Source organism: Anas platyrhynchos, chromosome 16 (genome assembly GCF_047663525.1).
Source record: "Anas platyrhynchos isolate ZD024472 breed Pekin duck chromosome 16, IASCAAS_PekinDuck_T2T, whole genome shotgun sequence".
NCBI classification, from domain to species: domain Eukaryota; kingdom Metazoa; phylum Chordata; class Aves; order Anseriformes; family Anatidae; genus Anas; species Anas platyrhynchos.
The window spans coordinates 1,938,626-1,960,639 of NC_092602.1; the positions used below are offsets into that span (position 1 = coordinate 1,938,626).

Sequence of the window (22,014 nt, forward strand, 5' to 3'; positions counted from 1 at the left end):
GTCACGGCCGCGACATCGCCGCGCGACGCCGCCCCCTCCTCACGGCCAGGGGGGCCCTGACGGTGTCCGCCCCCCCCTCCCTTTCCCGGTGGCTACGGGGAACCGGGGACCCCCCGCGCTGAGGTAACGGGGGAGGGGGGGAGGGAGGGGTCCCTCCTATCCCATAGGGACCCCCCCTGTGGAAAAACTACAAGTCCCAGCGTGCCTTGCGGCCGGCGCGGTGACGTCAGGCGCGGCGCTGGGTTTAGAGGGGGGAGGGGGGCCGGAAGTGGGCCCCTTTGGCTCCCCGGAAGGTAAGATGGCGGAGCGGTGCTGCTCAGCGCAGGGCCCCGGCGGCCGCCATCCGCCGCCATCCGGCCGCGGGGCGCTGCGATGGGGATCAGGGAGGGTTGAGGAGGGGAGAGGGGAGCGGGAGGAGGCGGGTGGGTCGCGGATGGGCCGCGGAGGAGCGAGGGGGCCGCGGATGGAGCCTCCCGGGGCCTAGCAGGGGGTCGGGGCCTGGCTCGGCTCCGGGCTGGGGGCGCTGAGCAGCGCCGGGCTGGCGGCAGGGGAGCGGCAGCGGAGCTCTGAGGCGTGGCGGGGCTCAGGAAGCCCAGCAGGGGTGTAGGGGTCCTGAGTTTCGGGTGCTGTGCGTCTGCAGTCTCCTGGGTGCCCCGTGGTGAGGTGTTGAGGCATCTCGCAGCGGTCCCAAGCAGCGTTCTGTGCGGGTGAGCAGTGCCTGGGGTGGGCTTCAGCTCTGCAGTGTTCCTGTTTGCACTGGCTGTAGGAAGTGTCTAAGAACCACTAGGCTGGTGCAAAGGCTTGATTTGTGATTCTTTCTATCGGTTTTAGCATCTCAAACGTTGCTCCGTGCATCTAGTAATGTGTGTTTGTTGCTCTGTTCGCATCCACAGATGGCGGGTGAGAAGAAGCCGGCCCAGAAGGCAGGAGAGAAGAAGCCAGGCCAGGAGAAAACGGGCAACAAGATGAAGAAGCGTAAGAAGCATTCCAGCCGCAACCCTGTCTTGGCTCGGGGTATTGGGAAATACTCCCGGTCAGCCATGTATGCCAGGAAAGCACTGTACAAGCGCAAGTACACTGCTCCAGAAACAAAGGTATAGTGATGGTAAATGCTGCGTTTAAGTAGTCGTGCTGTCTGACAACTTTTTGTGGTGACTTCAGTTTGAAATCTCATTTACTTTCTATTTTACTTGCTTACAGATAGAAAAGAAAAAGAAAGAAAAGCCTCGAGCAACTCTCAGCAAGCCAGTTGGCGGAGACAAGAATGGGGGCAGCCGTGTGGTTAAAGTCCGCAAAATGGTAAGAAAAAGCTGAGGTGGTGTGGGGCTGCAGCACCTAACTTTTGGCTAGAGGCTGTGCCTCCTGATCGAGGTCGTGCAGCAGCCTGACTGCAGCCAGCAGAACTCCCAACCCACGCCGTGTATCGCTGAGCTGTGTGCAGTTATCTGCTTGTTACAAGTCCATTGACTTCTCTGGGGAGTTCTCTGGGTGGTTCTCCGGGGAGATGCTTGTGATTTAGCAGGCAAAAGTGGGATATTCTCTGCCAGGTGAATTGCTGTGCTGAACTGGAGGTATGCTCAGAAATACAGATCCAGTCTCAGCTTCTGTAGGTGCATCGTTGTGTAGCAAACACTGTTATAGACTGTTCCTGAAGAGCTGGTTGCAGTAAAAACTTTCTTAGATCATCTTTAGAGAAAACAGTATCTCTTCGAGAAGAAAGAAAGCTTTAACTACGTTTTAGAGTCTATTTCATGGAATACTGGTCGGTAAAACGTTTTTCTTCCTCTTCTTCTAGCCCAGATACTACCCAACTGAAGACGTCCCTCGCAAACTTTTGAGTCATGGCAAAAAACCCTTTTGCCAACACAAGAGGAAGCTGCGGGCCTCGATTACTCCAGGAACTGTTCTTATCCTTCTGACTGGTCGTCACAGGGGCAAGGTAAAGGGGACCGTTCTTGTATTCTGTCTGCGTTGGCTCACACAGCAGCTTTGCAGCACTTCTGTGCTGAAAACATTTTGACCAGGTCATCCTGGATGACCAGCTGGTGTCTTGGGGCACTGCTCAGCCACCAGCTGTGAATCTGCAAACCCGATTGTGTTCTGTGTGTTCTGTGTAGATGGCTTTCTCCCCTCCTGCCTTTAAGAGAAAAAGTCTTATAACTAATCGCCTTCTACACAGAGCTAGAAGTAAAACAGGCCAATCCAGTTGTTTATACAAGATGAAGGGAGTCCTGCTGCAATTTTAAAAAGTGTAGATCCATGTCATGCTAATTTGGCGCTGCGGAATAGCAGGGCTGATGCCTGTTCATGTTCCTGTTGCAGTGAGACCAAAACTTTGGCTAGCTGTTAGGAGGAATTAGTTTTTTTGAATTCATTTCATTATTATGTGGTGATACCAGCAAAGCTGTACTCTGACAAACATTGGTAGCTCAGGTCGTGTGGTGGCTACTTCTCAAGTAGCACAGTTGCATCTGTGGCTACTTCGTCAACACATGTAGCAGCAGCATGGGCTGAGCACGGACAGGATCCCAGTTTGGCTGCAGTATTTTCCAGGTGTCAAAGAAGTAACGCTGGGACCAGAGGACTAACGTCATCTCATCTCTTTTCAGCGTGTTGTCTTCCTGAAGCAGCTTTCTACTGGCCTGTTGCTTGTTACAGGTAAAAATAAAAAGTGGGGGGTTTGGTCCAGGTGTGTCTCTGGGGTTACTAGTGTTTGTGAGCTGCACGCAGATGGCGTGGTGTGTTACCTGCTCGTGTACCTACAAGGAGTCAGATTTTGTGACTTTGCTGGGAGGTGAGTGGGAGATAATGAAGCTGTAATGTCTGGAAGAGATTGGGAAGCAGCCTTGACTTCTCTAGAGGCTGCAGAGAAGGGTTTTGTTGACTTCTTTTTTAGCTGTAAGCATCTCACACACCACAAAAATGCAACTTACAAGTGGTGGCTGTTGCCAGAAAAGCTAACCTGTTATCCTGTCTGTCTTGTGCCTTTAGGACCCCTGGTCATCAATCGCGTCCCTCTGCGCAGAGCCCACCAGAAGTTTGTTATTGCAACTTCTACCAAGGTGGATATTTCTGGAGTGAAAATTCCCAAGCATCTCACTGATACATACTTCAAGAAGAAGAGGCTGCGGAAGCCCAAGCACCAGGAAGGAGAGATCTTTGACACTGAAAAAGAAGTAAGAAAGACCATTGCTTGTTCTTTGTGAATGTCCTTGTTACTTAAAGCCAGGCTGGAAAGGGAGAAATTCTGTGAAACAACGGACAGCTTGATTTTAAGCGGTCCCCTATAAAGCAAGGTGATGCTGTTAAAATTAATTACAGCAGTGCTGAGATGAACCCTTCTAAATCTAGGGGTTGTTTTCTGCTTCTACCCTAGCAGAACAGCAGCAATGATTATTCTAGCTGAATGTAGGCTTATGTTTTTTTTTCTTGTTTTGTTTTTGTGTGATTTTTGGTTTGTTTTTGACCGAGAAACACCTTTACTGCCATGATACTGCCAACAGCCTGCTGCTGGCTCTGATCACCTGCAGCATAAGCCAAACAGTGGCTTCAGTTCTCTCCACCACCTCCGGTCTCCTACCACCTTTCCCATATTTAGAACAAACGGAGAAAACATTTCCTGAAAATGCGAGAACTCAGGGTTTGCCCTGGATTTTCTCATCTCTCTAGAAGAGTCTGAAGTCATTCTGTAGGATTGTAACATTATTCTTCCTGCTCTTCCTAGAAATACGAGTTAACGGAGCAACGCAAGAAAGACCAGAAGGCAGTGGATTCCCAGATCCTTGCACAAATCAGGAAGGTGCCTCAGCTCCGTGGGTACCTGCGTTCTACATTCTCTCTCTCAAACGGAGTCTATCCTCACAAATTGGTGTTCTAACTGTTTTGAAAGCACCACATTAAATTTGAAGGCAAAACACAAGGATTTCTGGTGTCTTCATTGCATTCCTTAATTGCATGCGTTACGTAAATCTTACAAATAGTTGCGTAAAGGATAGTAAAACTATTTGTGGTATAAAGCTCTGAGGGCCTATATGCAGATGACTAGAATTTCGAGTGAGTGTATATGGTTTGGGGAGTGGTGGTGCTTTGTTTTTGTGAGGTTTGGGGCTTTTTGATTGGTTTTGCTTTTTTCTTGCGCTATCTGGTACAAACAGAAGAGAAGAAGCAGTTGCATTTCAAATTGCTTCACTGTAAATGAGTTGCAGAAAAAATAAACGAGTTATCTTCTGGGAATAGAGGATGTAAATGCTGGCTGAATACCCTTCAGGACATGTTCCAGAATAAACATCCAGCTCGGTGTCAGTGCCGGTGGAGTTCTCTGCATCCCTACTGCTGAAACCAGTGCTTCAGGTATCTTCTGTGAAGAGCAAGGTCGTAGCAACAGCCCACTGCTGGGTGACTCATTAGCATTTTACAGTTTGTATAGAGCTTTGTTGAAATGATATTTCTGATGAACTGCTTTGATCCATCAATCACTACATAAACCCTGGCAAATATAGCAGCTTCTCAGTGGCATTTCAGGAGCTGCGCCTTGCATTTTTAAGTGGAAACACTGGGGATAGTCTTGCGAGTTTTGCAGGGTAACTTAGCTTTGGAATCAACAAAATTTGGAATGTATGTTCCTTCCCAAATCCCATGTTTGTTTCCTGTTTATCTGTGGGCTTTGACATCTTTAGTTGGGAAGCAAAAATCCTCGCCATTGCAGTACCTGTGGAGATAAAAACAAAACCATGACTTCTAATTCTGTAGTCTGAGAAATTAGTTAAAAAGCTGTAACAGTTTCTGTGAAAGGCCAGTATATCGCTGTCCTGGGAAACTTGGGGAGTCAGCAAATTTTCTTATCTTAGAAATTAGCAGCAGAAAGAGTAGAGAACGATCATCCTGTCTGCTTGCTTTCTCTGTTGAGGTCAGTTATCAGATCTCTGGAAGAGGCTGTTTGGGCAGTAATAGCTCTGCTCTTACAGAAGCTGAGGATGTACATTATTAACAAATCTGGCATGCCTGAGCTCTTTCTTAGCCAGACTTAGGCAGGAAACCAGGCTTATATAACTGCACCATCTGTCTTCCCATTAATTCATAGCTGAAAGTAGCCAATGGGGTCAAACTTGACAGGGAGTTGAGATTTCATCTAATTCATCTGAGCTTCGTGTAAAGGCTAGAAAAGGGAGTAATAAGAGCCCTTGCTGAGGTGGAAGCTCACATCTTGTCTCATACTAGTCACGAGAGCATTGACGAGGAAGGAGGAGTCAGGCTTTATGTGCTCCAGAAGCAAAGGGAGGAAAAAAAAGTCAAAACACTGGAGAATACCTGGCTCTGGGTTCTTGCACATGAGGGACTGTGCTCATTTTATAGCTAATGCTGGCTGGTCTTGCAGAGTATGGAGGTGTTAGAACACTAATTAATCTACCATCCTCTTGATAATGTAAAACTTGATGTTAGCCTGGTTCAGCAGAGGGAGCCAGTGAGCAAGCTTTGTCTGAATGCAGCACTCCTGGCTGCTGCCTGGGTGTGCGTCTCATGACGCTCTGCGAGGTTCTGCCCTGTGCTGCTCCAGGAATCTGTTTATTTTTCGCTGTCGTCAGAACTACATTTGTGATGAGTTGCATCTTTTCGTTGTATGTGGTGTGGTGGGTGAGGGGTATAGTCAGAGGCTTCTTAAATTGGCGTGAGATTTTGCTGCAGTGAGGGGACTGGCCTGTTTACATAAATCAGCTCTAAAAAGCCTAAAAAGCGTTGCACGCATCTCACTGCTAGCACTAAAATAAATTTACCGGTACTACCAAAGGAAAATTGTTTGATGTTCAGAAATCTGACTTAAAGAAAAAAGTCTATGTAGGAATACTTAAATGGGTAAAGGGTGAAACAAGAAAGTAGACCTCCTTATCTATATAATCTGTAGCTCCATGCAGTATTGCAAAGCCTGCAAACCAAGATTCAGTTGCGCAGTTGTGGTCTAAGAACACTTAAGAGGTGCTAAGGCTTCCATCCTTCCCCTCTCTGGGAATGGGGAAGTTGTAATAAAACAGTTCTGCTGGCTTGTCTAAGAATAGCCAGGCATTCAGACGTAATGGTGTTTTCTGTAATTATCAATTACTTGGACACATTCCTCATTTGTGTATCAGACGATGTGAAATAACACTGAGAACCATTAGCCTTGTTTACTGCACAGGGAGGCTGTGACTCCTGGTGTGCTGTCAGGATGTGATTTGGTAATGTAATTCAGTTGTCCTCTTAGGTCTTGGTGCAGAGGAATGGTCTCGTGTGCTGCTGCCTCCTCTGCCCCGCCACTGTCACTTGTCTGACTAGGTGGTGAGCCAGGAGCTAAAGCAGCCCGAAACACAGCCCTGTGAGGGGGGGGAGGGATGAATGTTTCCTTCAGGGATCTAAAGCAGCACTGAGTCACTGTTGGCCCAGATGAATGTTGGTGTCAGTACAAAGGACGTGGGAGCAGGCCAGTTTCTGGGGATGCTGGTGGTTAAGTCAAATTTTAACATCAAATCAAGCCTTTGCAGTGCCCAGCATTTCCTCAGGCTTCACGGCAGAAAATTGGGGACAGCAAAACCCTCATCTTTCATGAGGAAAAGTAGCCTGTGGACAGCTGTGATTTGTCTCACTCTTAACCTCTAAAATATGTTCCTTGAGTTCTGTGAAATCCAGCATTTCTCTGAAATGCTTTGGACTGGGGGATGGAAAAGAGGAAAAACGAGGTCTGTACAGATGGCCAGCTGAGAAACAATGTGAATGTTCCGAAGGATTTTTCAATCTAGATAATGCTGTCCGCCACCTGAAAAAGACTTCCATCAAATAAAAGCTTTTGTGTGCGTTCTTGCTGTCCCACAGCTTTTCTCATTCTGAGCATGTAAACAGATCTGCAGTCCTGGCTAGCTGAGTCATTGCTTTTCACTGAGCATCCCCCACAGAAGAAGCTAGAGACATCCAAAGCCTCAGTCACCCAATGAAAAGTGCTGGAGATGTGCAGGTCCAAAAATAGTGACAGACTCAACCACAGCAGCACTTCATTAGCATCAAATGTGCTCTTTGCTTCAGCTGCCTAATAAAGTGATATGTAATTATAATAAAGCATCCTTGTGAGAGGAAAGACGGAGGGATATTGGCTTTCTCGGGGAATTGGTAATAAGATGCGATGCCTTATTAGCTGTGAGCACCTATTTTTACCTATTAGCTGCTTCTGCGAAATGACCTGGTGGATTGAGTCCAGGCCAGAGAGGCCCTGTCCCAGCTGCTGTGTTGGCAGTCTTGGGAGGCAGGCGTTAGCTCAGCTGCTGGGACCAGGAGCCTTAGGGGAAGCTGAAGCTCAGTTGCAAGACGAGGTACTCTCCAGTGCCAGGTTTGTGAAGAATGTTACCTTTTGGCATTTCAGGTTAGACATGCTTTTTTTTTTAACATTAAGAGAAGCTGCTATTGCTAGAATGCTTTTTTTTTTGCCTGTCTGTACTGTTTTAGCCAGGTGTTGAATCCCATTCTTTGCTGAAATACGCCCAGATATCCAGCAGTCAGTTATTGAGTTCACCTCTGCTATAGCATACCTGCAGAATGTGCCTCGTCTCCCAGGGGCAGCTGAACCATTTTTTTCTCAGCGTATTTCTACCTGATCCTTGTCTTTCCTCTCGTCATAGCTCACAGAACCGTTGCTCTATGTATGCCCAGCCCCACTTCTGGAAAAAGTTGTTTGGGATCTTCTCACAAGCTCAATAAAGAGAACTTGGGAATAGTTTATTTGTCTTCACCACCTGGAGAAAGCTCTGCTTTAACCTCACACTGTAGGCAAGATCAGCTGAGAAACCATTCACAGACAAGGAGAGCTGGCTTAAGCTGCCTTCCTCTAGCAAGTGCAAGATAACTCCTTCCCCTCTTCTATTGCTGAGTCTTATCTCATTTTAAATAATTCAAGCACTGGAAACCCCATCCAATAGATTTTTTTACTAACACAATTTGTTCTAGATTCTCTGTATATTCTTTCAGTGCATTTTGTTTCTTAAAGTGAAGAGGGCTTCATGATTTCTCCTTGTTAAGAACAACAAAAAGGAGTTTTCTAACCAATGCTTAAAACTAGGCAAGCAATTCTCCTGCTCAGTTTGAAACTGGACAGCAGAGTTCAGCCCTGCTATGAAGGTCGTGTTACTGATGTCTCTTAAAGTTCTGTAAGGATAAGAGATGACACAATTTTCCTGTGCAGTTTAGGGCATTAAGCAGTATACCAACCTACAAATATTAGTGGCTCCTAATGCATGCAGAGTTCCCAGTAACTTATGTGAGGATGCAGTAAAATGGGAACTCCTTACCTGCTAATTTGATTCCTTTAGTTCTCCTACATCGCAGTCTGCACTTAAGCACTTGCAACTCGCATTGTTTAAGCAATTACAGCAATTAAATCCATATTTGTATAAGGATCTTATGCATAGTAGTTCTCCATATATTGTTTTGTATTGTTCAGGAAGCCACTAATTGAACAAAGTGAGCCAGTTCTACGGGCTGTAGTCAGCATTTGTCATGCAGGAGGGCTGGTCTGTGAGGATTACATGCGGAATTTAACATGCTTACCATTAAGTAACCATGAAATTTCTTGTTTAGTTGTTTGTTTTTTTTTTCCTTGTTTTGCAGATTCATTACTGTATCGTTTAGTCTATTATGTTTGTACAAGACAGTCAGCTAAAAGACTTAGGATCTCTGGTGACGTGTTTCTGCACTCTCACCAATTAGCAGTTCCTAGCACTGCCTGCAGAATTTTTCTAACAGTTGCAATAAACAACTTCTCATACTTTACACGCACTGAGCACATTGGCTGTGTGACACCCAACAGAGGTAAAAACTGCCATTATAACACCAAGAAACTGTACACAAAGGTAAAAAGATTTATCTAGTCCATTGGAGCAAGCCAGGGGGATGCTGAGAACCTCACCAAGCAGCACTAGAGAAGGCTTTAAAGCCTGACGAAGAAAATAGGAGACTAAACTAGAAGCAATTACATTTTCATCTATTCTGTCAGTCCTATGTGATCTAGAGGTTTTTCACTTTCTTGACAGATGCACTTAGAATGTAATTGTTTTTAAAATTAAGGTCTTCAGGTATAACACATGGCATCCTATTGTTCAAAAGGCTCATTTTCACACAAGGAAAAAAAATACAAAGACCAAATGTGCAAAAATAGTCCTAGGCAGAATTTTATGTCCTTTATGTACAAGGAAGGGTGGTTATGTTCCAGAAAAAACTAGTATGAAGGTCCTAAAAAGAATAATGCATGCTTAAAATGTTTCTTGGGAGATGTTTGGGTAAAATCATCATTCAGATTACTGATGTAAATGTCCTGCTAAGCTGAAGTGAAAATCTGCTTCATGGAGTTTTGTTGAAGTTAGTGGGCAACCATGGCTGTTCCTTAAAATAAGCACAAAAAATAAACAAACACCTCTCTGGAATCAGAGAACCAAAACAGCAACTATTGCTCCAACACATGGCAAAACTTCTGTACATTGCACATTATCCACATGGTTTCCCTCTGAACTAGCACAGAAAGTGCAGAAAGGGCATTGGAAATCTGGAGCTTTAAATTTGTGTGAGAGAAAAGAAGCAAACACGTGCCTATACTAGCAGCACACAGGATGAAAATACTGGCTTTGGTCAAAGTATTGTACACAAAAATCTGTGGTTTATCTAGTCCAATACTCTGGGAAAGTACACTTTGTAAATGCTTTGTAAATAAACAGGACTTCATCAAGTCGATGCCTAGCATCATCATGTAATCATCTCCTAACACAGGCAACCCATGAATCTCCAAACTGGCTAACAGCTTGAATCAAAAAATGAAAATAATACAAGCACCATAAAAAATTATGTGGCTTGGGCTTACTTGAAATAACAGCTGATTTCACAAATACCTGAGAAGAGTGTCCCAGCGTGAGCCTGTCAGTGCAGCTGTCTCCTGAGGGTTTTTCAGAATAATCGTTAGAATCTGTCATGCACAATCCATAGCCCTGTGACAGCAGTGGAAGAACGGGGTGATGAGCACAACGCACGTAATATGGCCACTGCATTGGGTGTGAAAGGCTGAGCCAGTGTCTATTTGTGAACTGATAATCTAATGAAGGCAGTGATGCTGCAATAGTCCTCCAAAGAGTTGGTGGGCCTTGAAGGCTGACAGACAGTGCTGCTCTCAGTTCTTCCATTGCCTGATTGCTCGTGAAGTTATTTTACTTGAAGGGTAATTAACTGTTCTTCGCGGTTTATCTGCAGGCTACTTGTGATGCTCTTTTTAAACAAATGCTGCTGTGTTGTTAAGCATAAAGCCAAGGGTTTATAAAACAATTTCAGAAGAGTGATTTTACCTGTCAACACTGGGATTTTATTAACACTTGACATTCAAACGCAGCATTAATAAACTCAGCTCTACAACATTACAAAGAAACTGTCCTACCTCTAGCAGCATGAAAATATTTCCAACCATGCTGGCCTCATCTGGGGGCCAGTCCATCACAAGTCTGTGAAATGATGATTTATTTGGCCTTTACTGGCTTCTGCCATCTGTCTGTAAGGAACAGAAGGAAAAACAGGTGAGTCATAGTGAGCAGAGCAAGACTGCACCTCTCACAGAAATCAGCAACATCCCTTCACTAACAAAACCACCGTAGACATATATACCCTTTTTTGTTTGTCTCTCTCATATTTATACTCAATGTAAGTTGCTCACCTGCTATGACTTTATTGCATAACAGTTCTTACTCTTCCTTTAAAAGTAGATTATTGGCTGGAAAATACAGGAAAAGAACAAAGTCCTTCAAGAAAGAAAGGAAGGGGAGGCCGGCACTAAGGGAAGAGCACCTTTGGAATTGTGGGCACTTACAGCTGCAAAACAACACCACACAGAGAGCAAAATTGTTCTCCCCAGAGGAGAAGGCATTCCAATTTGCACTGCATGGCTTCAGTTCTCAATTAGTGGCTTTCAATTTGAGTTTGTTTTGAATGCCTGTCACCACTGAAGAGAAAATCAGTGCAGTGTATAGCATTTGCTCAGGCCAGGGATTCACTGACCTGGCTTCCTTTTCTTAGGAAAAGGGTAGTTAGTGCTGCAGTGCCTGTAAAAACCTGCTAATTAAGTCTTCACAGGATCTTGGAACTGATTAGTGAATTTCAAGTAGAAGACAATGATAATAGATGCTCCAAAGCCACCTCATTAAAACTCCTCACTTAAAATCGAGTTTTGGCTTTTTCTTTTGTGTCCTGTTGTTTCAGACTTTCTGGTCACTGTTTTCCAACACCCTTGCAAGTTATACCTATTCTACCTCCTTAGAGGTGTGCTCATGGAAGGCAAATCATTTTTAGATGAACAAAATGTAATGACTTTGAGAGTTTATTCCCAATATTGCTGTCCTGGCACAGGTGACTGAATAGATTTTGCAACAGGGTCAGCATACATTTATCCAAAACTTACAAAGCCCCAGCTCTTGCCTTTTGCAGTAAATGCCTGCCTCAGGCTTTTCTCTCTGGATGACACCTACAAAACAAGGCTTCTTTGATGGAAACAAGCTGGCAAAATGCTTCTTCTTGCCATTGTTGAGTAATTCCTCCATCATTCCCTCCTTTACTGTTTCTCCCTGCATACAAGCTACTACATGATGTTCCCAAAGCTGCCTTTCTTTTTTTTTTTTTCTTTCTCCTTCCTACAGATCCTTCTGCTTTCTCCCTGCCATGGGTATGGAAATTACTTTGACCAGAGAAAACAGCAAATGGACTTTAAGAAACCATCTTGTTCTGTTCCATGAGATCATGCCCCCATCGGGCCCAGAAGGCAATCCTCCGAAGGCAATCCAGTCCATTACCTCACCATACGAATGGGAACGGCTTCCCAATGTCTGCTCTGTATCTCCTCAGCTGCATTTTAAGCCCCTAATGTCTTGTCCTGTCCATAGCAGTTTATTTCTTCTTTCTCTGCTTCACTCTTTCACATATTACCGTGTCTCCTCTCTGTCTTCTCTTATTCAGACTAAACATTACCAAACCCTTTCAAAATTTCCCCATAGGCTGTACTTTCAAGTTGCCTGACTGCTCTCACCAAGACGTTCTCCAGCCCATCAGTGGACTTCTTGAAAAGCAGTGGCCAATTCCAAATTCAGCTCTCTAGGGCACACTTCATATTTTACTTTTAAGCAGGTCTGTTCCGTGTCTGTAAAACATTACAGCAAGATTTTGGTTTTGAACGAACTTTACAGCTGCTACAGAAGGACAGATAATAATAAAAAGTAAGTGGTATAGACAAATTCTTGCCAGTAATAGTAGTCCCAGCTTTCCACCCACTTACCCATTCATACATTTCATTTTGCTCTATTTATTATATGTACGTTAAATTCTCAGTGTCAAAATATTCCTAACCTTACCATATGATGGATTTAGACTGAGATATATGAATGAAATTAAACCAGCCTGATACTTAGAAGTTTTCCTAGATAATTTGACTTTCTGGCACTCCAAAAAGCCATGAAAACTTACAGTTTATTTTACTCCCAAAGTGTTTCCTGTAAGATAGCGAGACATTTATCAACAAGAAATGAAACACCCAACATGCATTTGTTTCATTTTTTTGATGAGTTCTGCTTTGTCACAGACAAAAACTAAGCAACCTTATTTGTAAGGAGTAGCTTCTGAATTGGAATAGTTAGCATTTTTGGCTAGGATAGCCAGATCATTAGGGTAGTAGAAAAATGCCAAAGCCTGATGAAGATATTAGACAAAAGACAAACAGAATATTGATGGGATGGTAGTTAATTTAGATGTTACTTGACCTGACCTCTACAGTTCAAGGGAAATGTATTTTTGTTATAGAATACAAAGAACATGAGCACGTTGGGCCACATATCCTTTTTCCAGACTTTAATTCTAATTACCAGCTAATTTCAGTTCAGTGAAGCACTGTTGGCATGACAAGCTGTACAAGTGTTAATGTTTAAAAGAAAAAAAAAATAGAAGTTGACAGACCTGCCTAATGTCTGTCAGGATTAGGCAAATTCAGGTAGGGTAGGTACCTTCACAAGCAGACACAATCCTCTCTGTACTTGGGACTTTGTAGCAGTGAAGACCATCCCAGGGGAGCGTGAAAGGAAAAATGTCCTTTATCCCTGTATTGTTACATTGCAAATGCCAAAATTGCAAAATTAAAACATTTTTTGTTAAATATTCTGTAAAAACTCTGTCCAACTTTTACTCAACTAAAATAGGTGCTGTGCGGGGGCATCCTGAAGGGGAAAGAGAACTTCTTTCTCCTTTTTTGAGTTTTGTAAAACAGCTCTTGTTCAACATGAAGTGCCAAGAACTTTGCCTCCCCAGCCATACCATGAAGTTAGCAGTCATGTACCCAGCAGGGGCAGAGCTCCCAGGGCACAGCATCGTGGCACCTGCACGTACACCCCTTGCTGCTTCCACACCTTGTGATACAGCTGCTGTCCCCATGCTTCACATTTCCATCAGGCTCTGGCGACTCGAACATCGTTCTCCTCCCCCAGGAAGCCCGACGGCAGGTTTGACAACATGCTTTGATCAGCACTGAATGAACATTTCAGGGAGTCTCGTGAATCAGATTCCAACCTTGGAGATCACCGCACCCATCTCCTGCAGGAGTCGTGGACAGGGAGTTAACATCCTGTTTGCCTGGCCGTACGCAGGGGCGCTCTGACAGCACCGTGATCCAGGGGTTAACACGTCCCATTTGCTGCGTGACCTACTGAGGGTGGCTTCACGTTGCAAGTCCCTGTAAAATACAAGTGTGAAGTAAAACAGTTTGGGGAGAGGAGGAAAATATGCTGCATTTAAAGACGAGAGAGCTTTGACATGTTTAACTGATCCATTCTCATTTTTTAGCTATCAAAGATTTTAAATTATATCAGGCCATAACTGTGGAACTAATAAAAGTGGAGCTAATACCGATTTTGCTAAAATTAAAGCTGACGTCTCTTAAGATAAAATTAAAAAAAAAAAAAAGACAAACAAAACAAACCACAGACATTTTAGATGTCGGCCTTGGGACAAAAGGCATCTTTGAGTAACCAGGCAATGCTCCTAGAAGAAAAAACAAAAGTCTGTATGTTCTGTATTTGTAAACGAAGTTCTTTCTTGTTATCAGTGAATAAGTCTCAAACACGGAGATTTGAAGGATTAATATTTCAACCAGTTTACACGGAAAATTCTAGAAAAATGTTGAAATACAAATGTAGAAACTCAAACTATTTCTTGAGACTGTAATTGAAAATCAGCTTATGACACTTTTTCTTCCAAAGAGTTTTATATAAAACTTGTAAAATAAGTGGTAAATTTGAATTAAACTAGAGAAACTTCTGATGAAGGTTTATTTTGGCTTTGTGTATTAGCCCCACCTCTATGCAGACCACTTTCAGCATTGCAATAGCACTGCCAAGCTCCTCTCCTCTACGAGAAGTAAACACTGCAGATCTTGCGGCCTACATTGATGAAAAAAACTAACATTTTCGTAACCAATTCTTGAAAACCGATATTAAAATCCTCACATCTCACTCAGGTTGTTTGGGATACTGACAATTTAACATTACAAACCCTGAGAAATGCTTTATAAAGAGGATCTTGTAGTAATTTGTATGAGTTATATAAAATCATCTTGTTCCGTTTGTATTTTTACAATGTTAAACAGAATATTGTAGCAGATTTTTTTCACTTATTTTTTTCCTCATTTTACTGCACATGTTTTCAGGGAGGTTGAATTTTAAAACAGTACAGAATAGCTGTCTGGTTGCATGTGGGGTTGTGTAAAGGCTCCCCTGGGGAGTTCAGTTGTACCCAAAACCTTCCATTGGGGGCACTTTTTGATGGGAGAAAGGGGCTCCGTACGTGTTTTTTGGGGTCCTATTTTAAATTCTTCTCAGTGTTCCGGTTAGGGTTACGTTTAGGGTTGTTCAGAAAGAGCGAAGACACAGAGTCCAGTTGCATGTGGGGCTGCGTAAAGGCTCCCCTGGGGAGTTCAGTTGTACCTACCTATTTTTGGATATTAATAATGAGTCTTCTGAGACATTAGAGATTCAGAAATTCAGGACAACTGCACAGGGAACTGTTCATCTTCCAGCCACTCTTCCACACTGATGGGCAGCATTTAAATACTCCCCATCACAAAAGGCTACTTGTGTTAAATTTTTGAACAAGAAAATGAGACATAGGATTACTAAGAGTAATATTAAACTAAGAGTAATACTAAATGCTGGCTTTCTTGTGTTCTGCATGTGAACTACCACAAACAGAACTGAAGTGTAAGCTGTTATTTCATTTACAAGCCTGATATGAGTCAACATCACACAGCTGCAGAGAAAGCCAATGTGATATTGAAACACTTGACATGAGCATCGCATGGAAAACACAGAAAGTAGTAATCCGTCCAGAGCATTTTGTGCTGTAAGGCCTTATCTAAAGAACTATTGGAAGAATGACAAGACTTCCAGAACACACAGCCTACAAAGTCTGAGAGAAGTGGATCCATCAATGCAGAGACAACAGAGGAGTTGTGGTCACAGCCTTCACACGTGAAAAAGACTGCACATATGGGGAAGGAAATAAGCTGTTCTCCGTGACTACAACTGCTGGAACAAAACCAAAAAGGCTTAAATTACAGTAGCAGAAGTTCAATTAAGTATTAGGAAACTCCCTAAAAGTAAGGACAATTGAACAATGGGAGAGATTGCAGTTGGACTCTGGATGGGACAAGTGTCACAAACAGAGTAGTTACCTCTTGGGTCACAGCACTGGATTAGATCACCTCTAAGAAAGCATTCTAAGTTTTTTTGTTTTTTTTTTTGACACTCTAATTTACATTTGCATTTATTTCATGCCCAATTTACCAAGGCTATGTTTGTATGCAGGTATCATACTCATTTCCCATTTTACAGTTGCCCTTACTCATTTTTTAAATTTGTTCTCCTTGCCATCATCAGTTTTCTTCAGGGATTATTGTAAATATACCAAAATGAGAAAAATGAGAATATTTTTTCTTTGCAATTAAAAAAATACATTTTTGAAGTTTGAGCTTGTTTCGTTTCACTGTCTGGTTTGTCCTTTCTCCTCTGTTGAATACTGACTTTTTCCATTTCAGTCCTTTGTAAGTTTTACATGGAAACAAATGAAGAAACTGTATTTTCTAACCACAGTTAGTGAGCCAAGAAGCACCAGTATTCCTTGCATAGTGGCATTATTAATGATGGCATTTGGGCTCCCTAAATAGCATATATGAGGCAGAGGAGCCAGGATTCAGGGTATGGAAATCTGGTTATTGCAGATCACATTAAAATAGCAACTACTTCTCCTCGTTCACACATTTCTTAGTGTCACAGTGGAAAATAAAACTAAAATGGCCATTTCTAAATGAACAGAAAGATATATGGCAAAGCCTTAGGATGAAAAGAATTTCCACCATACATATTACAATTGTGTCAAGGTAAAATTAAACTGGAGGCCAAGACAATGCTCCTTTAAATTCCACTGCACAATGAGAAATAGTCATTTTGAGGCAAGAAGAGTGAATTTCCATTTTCAGCTCACAGGGCTGAATAGACCACGAGCCTCTCCTGCTAAACCTCAGCCACCACGATGCAGAGAAGCCCAAGGACACATTCAGCTGTGGGACTGGGACCAGTGCAAAAGAGAGCTGGCTCTGGAGCCCAGCCTCCAGGCAGGACCGCAGCCCCAGCCCCAGCCGTAGGCAGCTGCCCCATCTGCTCAAAAACAGTGCAAAAGACTGATTTTCTGTGCAAGCCTATTTAAAAGCATAAGGATTTTATATCCTTGCCTTGAGGATTTATGTCACAAAGTTATTCTAGTCTTTTTTAGAAGTCATACCATCTCCCATAACGTAGTACCAGACTTCTCTGTGGTTGTTGCAGTGTGCCTCTGAATGCTACACCGAAGTTACAGTGGCTGACATTTTCTGGCGACGTGCAGAACAAAAATCATATTTTTTTTTTTCATTATATTATACAAGATCTTCTGCACCAGATGCTAGACAAATAGCACTGGATTTGCAGAATTTATTACAGGATCAGGGCCTTAATACTGAAAATTTCATGTGTAAAGCAATGTCAGCATTCCATGCTTTGTAAGCTCGTAGATCGTACAATATGCTGTTAGCTCCTGAATAGTGGCCATGCGAGACAATTTAGTAAATCTTACACTAGCCAGTGATTATTTTATTAAGCTGTGCTGAGGCGGGACAGGACATGGTTCTCAATTTTATGGCATTAGATTAATTCAGTAACTGGTTTTGAACTTTAAATTGCCAAATCAAAAACTCTAAAATTCAGAACTCCAAACAAATAAATAAATAACTATGCAATGGTAAACATTGCTTGTGTTCGGCTTGGGATATCTTCCCACAAATATGCCTAAAAGGGATTTGTAAAACGCCTGCGCTATTTCCAGTTCACAGTTAAGTGGCCTGCGTTTCACTCGGGGCAGCTCAGGTTACCCACCTCACACAGAAACGCGTGGATTGGGATCCTCGGAGCCTGCCTGTGCTGCAAGAAACCGTCTGCCAAGCCCCAAGCAAGTGACAAAGCACAGCCTCTGGCCAGTACATAATTCAGCCACACACCTCCTTCTGTGCTTAGCCTGGCATGAACGCATCCAGAGTTACACGTGGCTTTCTTCTAGCTCCGAGTCAGCTCTTTATTCAAAGACAAGGCCCGGGATTATATTTCAAGGCAATTAGTGGATTGAATCGACAGCTATATCAAACCCCGATTCTCCATCTGGGAGCTGCTGTGACAACCATATTCCTCCGGGACAGAGCAGTCCATAAAGCCCTGGAAGGAGCCTGTGAGAGCTGGAGACAAAGAATTTTCAGCCTGGGGTTACCCAGATATGAGACAGACTTTTAGAGAACAACAGACGCATCCAAAACCAGGCCACCTCTAGAAAACGTTGCAAATCTTTTTTGTTGACAAGCCTTTCTGGCACGAGTGTTGCTTGTGAACATCACATTTTACTCCCAACCCTGCTATTCGTATTGATTTTGCAGTAGATGTTCCAACTGGTACCATGATGGTATTAGAAAATGTAAAGAGAATTTTTTTTTTCTGTATTACACTGAAATGTATACACACTTTTCTTTTCTCTTCCTCTATTTCTGTCTCATACCAATGAATGAAAACAATATAAAACTCCTACTCTGGCAACAAAACAGTAACACTAGTCACTATCTTGCAATGAAATATTGTGACTAATCTAACCTCAGCAGCTTCCCCATTCCTCCAAGGAGACCTTGTGAGCACAGCTTATCTCAACAGCCAGAACTCAGCTGCCACATCCCACCTGCCATGAAATCTTCAGAGCTCAGCGTTTTCTCTCTTCTGAGTACCAGGAGGGCTCCCGAGGGAGGATCAGGGTGGATTTCCTATCTGTGGCTGTGCCCGTCTGCAGCCGTTGCTCCCTGTGTCAGGACCTGACCAAAAATAACAGATGCCCACGAACAGCCTCTCATAAAACTGTTGATCCCAACTCTCCACAGTCTCCTCTGTCATTTCAAAGCGAGACCCTCCAGTGCAGAGGAAAATAATTAGATAATAAAGCCAAGCCTGAAGAGCTCTCCGATACCTGAATGGCAGTGATGTGCAACCAAATGATGGGAGATGCCACAGAGATGAGTAACCCACGGCTCACGTGGATTTACCTGGGTCTGACTCTGACCTGGCCTCATCAGCCGAGCAGGCAGCCGGGTGCGTGCTCCTGCTGCTGAATCAGCAGCACAAAAGTCTCTGTGTGGGCTGTAGGTCATGAGCTTGGCCATCACGTGCCGAAAAGCTTCTTCTCAGCAAGATTTAATGGGACATCCACTGCCACCAGCGGATCTCACCTTACTTCGGGTTTGAATTTGTTTTTCCCCAAACACCACAGTACGTTTGTTATGGTGCACTAATATATTAATTGATCAAACAGATAAGTAAATGTATCACGCTCCATCTCTGTTCAGTTGTGCAGTCACTGTTTGATGAAGAGCAGCCACTCACAGTGGGAACCCCCTCAGCAATTACACACCAAAATACTTATCATTTATCATCCTATCTCCCTCGTTAACAGGGTTTGTCCCTGCTGCCCTGCTGAACAGCCAGGTACCACCTGCCTGTGACCCACTGAACAGGCTGGGGTGGGGGCTGAGCCAGCTGGGTGTGAAATCAGACCGATGGAAAACAGGGAAGGTTACACAACGGTGCTCAGGAGAGAGAAAAAGGCTCAATTTTATCTTTAGAGCTCCTTTCTTTCCACACGTATGGCGGTGTGGCGAACACAGAGGAGCGGACAGGAGGGCAGAGAGCTGCCTGCTGCCGAGCCCTGAGGGTTTCTGAGAGGCTTTGAGCGGCCGAGAGAGGGGAGGAAGATGTGAGGGGAACCACTCCCGGGGCAGGGCGCTGAGGGAGCCGGGGCTTGAAGGGGCTCGAGAGGGGCTGAGGCGAGCGGGGCTGCGCTGAGGCGAGCGGGGCTGGGCTGAGGGGACCGGGGCTGGGCTGAGGGGAGCAGCCCCCGGGGCGGGGCGAGGCACTGAGGGGAGCCCCCGGACCGTGCCGGGAGCGGGTCGAGGCTCGGAGGCGGGCTACCGGGGGCGTCTCCCCAGCCCTCGGGGCGGCACCCAAGGGTGCCGGGGGCGGACCCGGAGCTGGAGGGAGGCTGCCCGGGGTGGGTGTATTGTTCCCCGCGCGGTGCATGCCGGGCCCGCCTCAGCCCCCAACATGGCGTCGCGCTGTCACCTGTGTCTGTGAGGAGGGAGCGGGACGCGGCGCTCCGCGGGCGGCTCCTCAGCGGCTCCCGGACTCCCCCCCGGCCCGCTGGCGGCGCCTCGCCGCGCTTCGCTGCTGCCTCCCCCGCCGCCTCCGCCGCTGCTCGCCGCTCTCCGGCCGCCCGCTGGGCGTCCCGCTGCCCCCGCCCTGCCCCCGCCATGGGGGGGTAGCGGCAGCCGCCTCGCCTCAGCCCTGCCGAGCCCCCCCTCCCCTGCCCGAGCCGGCCGCGCCATGGGGTCCCCGGCGGCCGCCTCAGCGGCGGCGGCGGCAGCAGCGGCGGCGGCGGCCAGCGACTCGGCACAGTGGTTGTCGGTGAAGGAGGAGACCATCTTCCTGCACGACGGGCTGATCCGCGTCACCGACCTGGCCGAGCTGCCCAGCGAGATCATCGGGGTGGCCGAGCCCGGCGACACCGAGCTGGAGGTGAGGGGTGGGTGAGGGGGGGGGGGACACTGAGGAATAACGGGAGGGAGCGGTGAGGAAGAGGAGGAGGAGGATGAGGGGGGTGGTGGGGAGGGGGGGGAGAGCCCAGGGAGGGCTCTGGAGCCGCCTGGCATCAGGGCAGAGTTTTATTTATTATTATTTTTTTTGGTGTTCCTCTCGGTGATGGTGACCTGGGCAGGGTGGTGGAGGGGAGCTGGTGAAGATGGAGGGTGAGGCAGCGCCCGGCTGGGAGATCGGAGCTTTCGTGGCTTTCTGAGGCGGCCTTCGGCTCCCTTGTTTACAGCTCTGTGCCTTTTTGCTGTGAGGCGGCTGAGGATCAGCCGGTTTTACAGCTGATACTGGGGATGTCAGGGGGTTAGGCTGACAGGGATCGCCCCCAAAGACCCAGCAGGGCGGCTGGGCTGGGATTTTTCCTTCCAGCTTTTTGCTTTCTCAGAACCGCTGGCTGCATGTTATACAGCCGCTTTATCCGATGAGGAGACAGCAAAGGGCTGAATGTCAGGGCTTGTAGGTTGCCTCTATTTCACAGGCGGCATTTTTTTTTTATTTTTTTTTTTTCTGTGTGCCTCCCTTCTCTGCTTTCACCCCGCCCTCCTCTCTGGCAGGGTGGCTTGCAATGACACAGGGTCTTTGTCAGCGGAGCTGCGTGCTGGAGCCAGGGGATGGATGGCTCCGCGGCAGCTTTATCTCTGGCGAGCGTTTAGGCCTCAAAACCCTTCGCGAGGCTTTGGCCATCGACACGGGGGTGTCACGGAGAGAAAACCCCACGCCAGGCCAGGTGCAGGGGCTGGCGGCTCTGACAGCCTTCTTGTTCAGCTCCTGACGTTCATGAGAACTTCCAGCTGCCTTATCCAAGGGGAGAGATTTCGTGCCGAGAGCGCGTTTTCTTTTCTGCTTGGTGTGGCTGCTCCCCCCGAAATGGATGTTGGCGAGCATCACATGAGCGGGACAGGCCGGGATTTTAAGGTGGATGACATCCCTGTGCACAAACGGGACACGGTTCTCCCTTGTGATCAGTCCTCTCTGGCATTCAGCGCAGCTCCTGTTCAAGAACGTGTTTCAATTCCATTCCATTGCAGCTTCAAGCCTGATAAATGTGTGAGGAAAACAGCATTGTTAGGGCTGAATGGTAATAAAGGAGGATACCCTTTAAAAACAAACAAACAAAAGCACCCTAGCTTTTAAGATCTTACAGTCCAGGAATATGTTCCAGCATGAAACTTGACCAACACTTGAGCACTGAAGAATCTTTTGTTAGGGCAGGGAAGGGTCTGAGCCTCAGCCTTGGACACTTCCATGATGAGTGTTTCAGCAGTCCAGTCACTGATTGACATAATCCTTTATGTGCCATTTTTTTTTCCTGCTATGCATGCTTGCAGTGTGAAACTTTAAACAAATAAACATTACTTTTTGCTACACTTCTCATTTTGATCTATGGTCTTAAAAAATATTGAAGCATTTTCTCTCACTGAAAGCATAGATGGCTACAAGTGACTTGTTTTTCAAGGCTTGTTAGTAAAGTGGTTTGTAGTTTTTGATGCTGGTGGGGGGGTGTTTTAAAAAAGACTTGAAATTTCAAGTAATATAAGTTAATTTGCTTGAAACTTTTCTTTCTGTGTGTGCATCTTTTAGATGAAGGGTTACCTTGGTAAACTGGAATGGCTTTGAGGAGCCATTTTGTGGAAATAGGTGCATGCATCTCATTGAAGTGTGGTCACACTATCGCCTAATACAATGAACAGCTCATTTGCACTATTTCCACTCATAGTTGCAATGTAATAAATAT

General features: G+C 45.4%; 2 protein-coding genes and 1 long non-coding RNA gene across 8 annotated transcripts in view; 2 read left to right on the forward strand and 1 right to left on the reverse strand.

Moving 5' to 3' along the window:
• The first annotated feature begins 10 nt into the window (after window positions 1-10).
• Window positions 11-3,919, forward strand: RPL6 (ribosomal protein L6). 2 transcript variants are annotated; one of them, XM_072024160.1, is made up of 7 exons: window positions 11-123; window positions 894-1,094; window positions 1,201-1,299; window positions 1,796-1,939; window positions 2,610-2,658; window positions 2,992-3,176; window positions 3,725-3,919. In XM_072024160.1, the coding sequence occupies exons 2-7, from the start codon at window positions 894-896 to the stop codon at window positions 3,875-3,877; spliced, it is 831 nt and encodes a 276-aa protein (XP_071880261.1). In that variant the 5' UTR covers window positions 11-123; the 3' UTR covers window positions 3,878-3,919. The 2 variants fall into 2 exon arrangements, with proteins under 2 accessions (XP_071880261.1, XP_071880260.1); XM_072024159.1 differs by lacking the exon at window positions 11-123 and adding an exon at window positions 138-293.
• Window positions 3,920-4,311: 392 nt separating this feature from the next.
• On the reverse strand, window positions 4,312-19,892 carry LOC139998783 (uncharacterized). Of its 2 annotated transcripts, none has more exons than XR_011803706.1 (5): window positions 19,755-19,892; window positions 12,065-13,753; window positions 10,430-10,540; window positions 9,894-9,989; window positions 4,312-4,708 (listed from the first exon to the last, which is right to left on the reverse strand). It is a non-coding gene; the product is annotated as an uncharacterized lncRNA (long non-coding RNA). The 2 variants fall into 2 exon arrangements; XR_011803707.1 differs by lacking the exon at window positions 19,755-19,892 and adding an exon at window positions 18,325-19,503.
• The window catches only part of HECTD4 (HECT domain E3 ubiquitin protein ligase 4), a 70,224-nt gene continuing 67,936 nt past the window's right edge, over window positions 19,727-22,014 (forward strand). For all 4 annotated transcript variants that reach the window (XM_038187298.2, XM_038187301.2, XM_038187299.2 and 1 more), the window contains exon 1: window positions 19,727-20,207. In XM_038187298.2, coding sequence (XP_038043226.1) covers window positions 20,016-20,207 — 192 coding nt within the window. In that variant the 5' untranslated portion in view covers window positions 19,727-20,015. The remainder of the gene's footprint in view (window positions 20,208-22,014) is intronic.

What these genes read in the sequence shown, in the direction of transcription:
- RPL6 (XM_072024160.1), top strand. Translation starts at nt 894, where the DNA reads ATGGCGGGTGAGAAGAAGCCGGCCCAGAAGGCAGGAGAGAAGAAGCCA. An exon ending in TGGTTAAAGTCCGCAAAATG is followed by an intron (nt 1,300 to 1,795) that starts GTAAGAAAAAGC and finishes CTCTTCTTCTAG; the next exon opens with CCCAGATACTACCCAACTGA. An exon ending in TGGCCTGTTGCTTGTTACAG is followed by an intron (nt 2,659 to 2,991) that starts GTAAAAATAAAA and finishes TTGTGCCTTTAG; the next exon opens with GACCCCTGGTCATCAATCGC.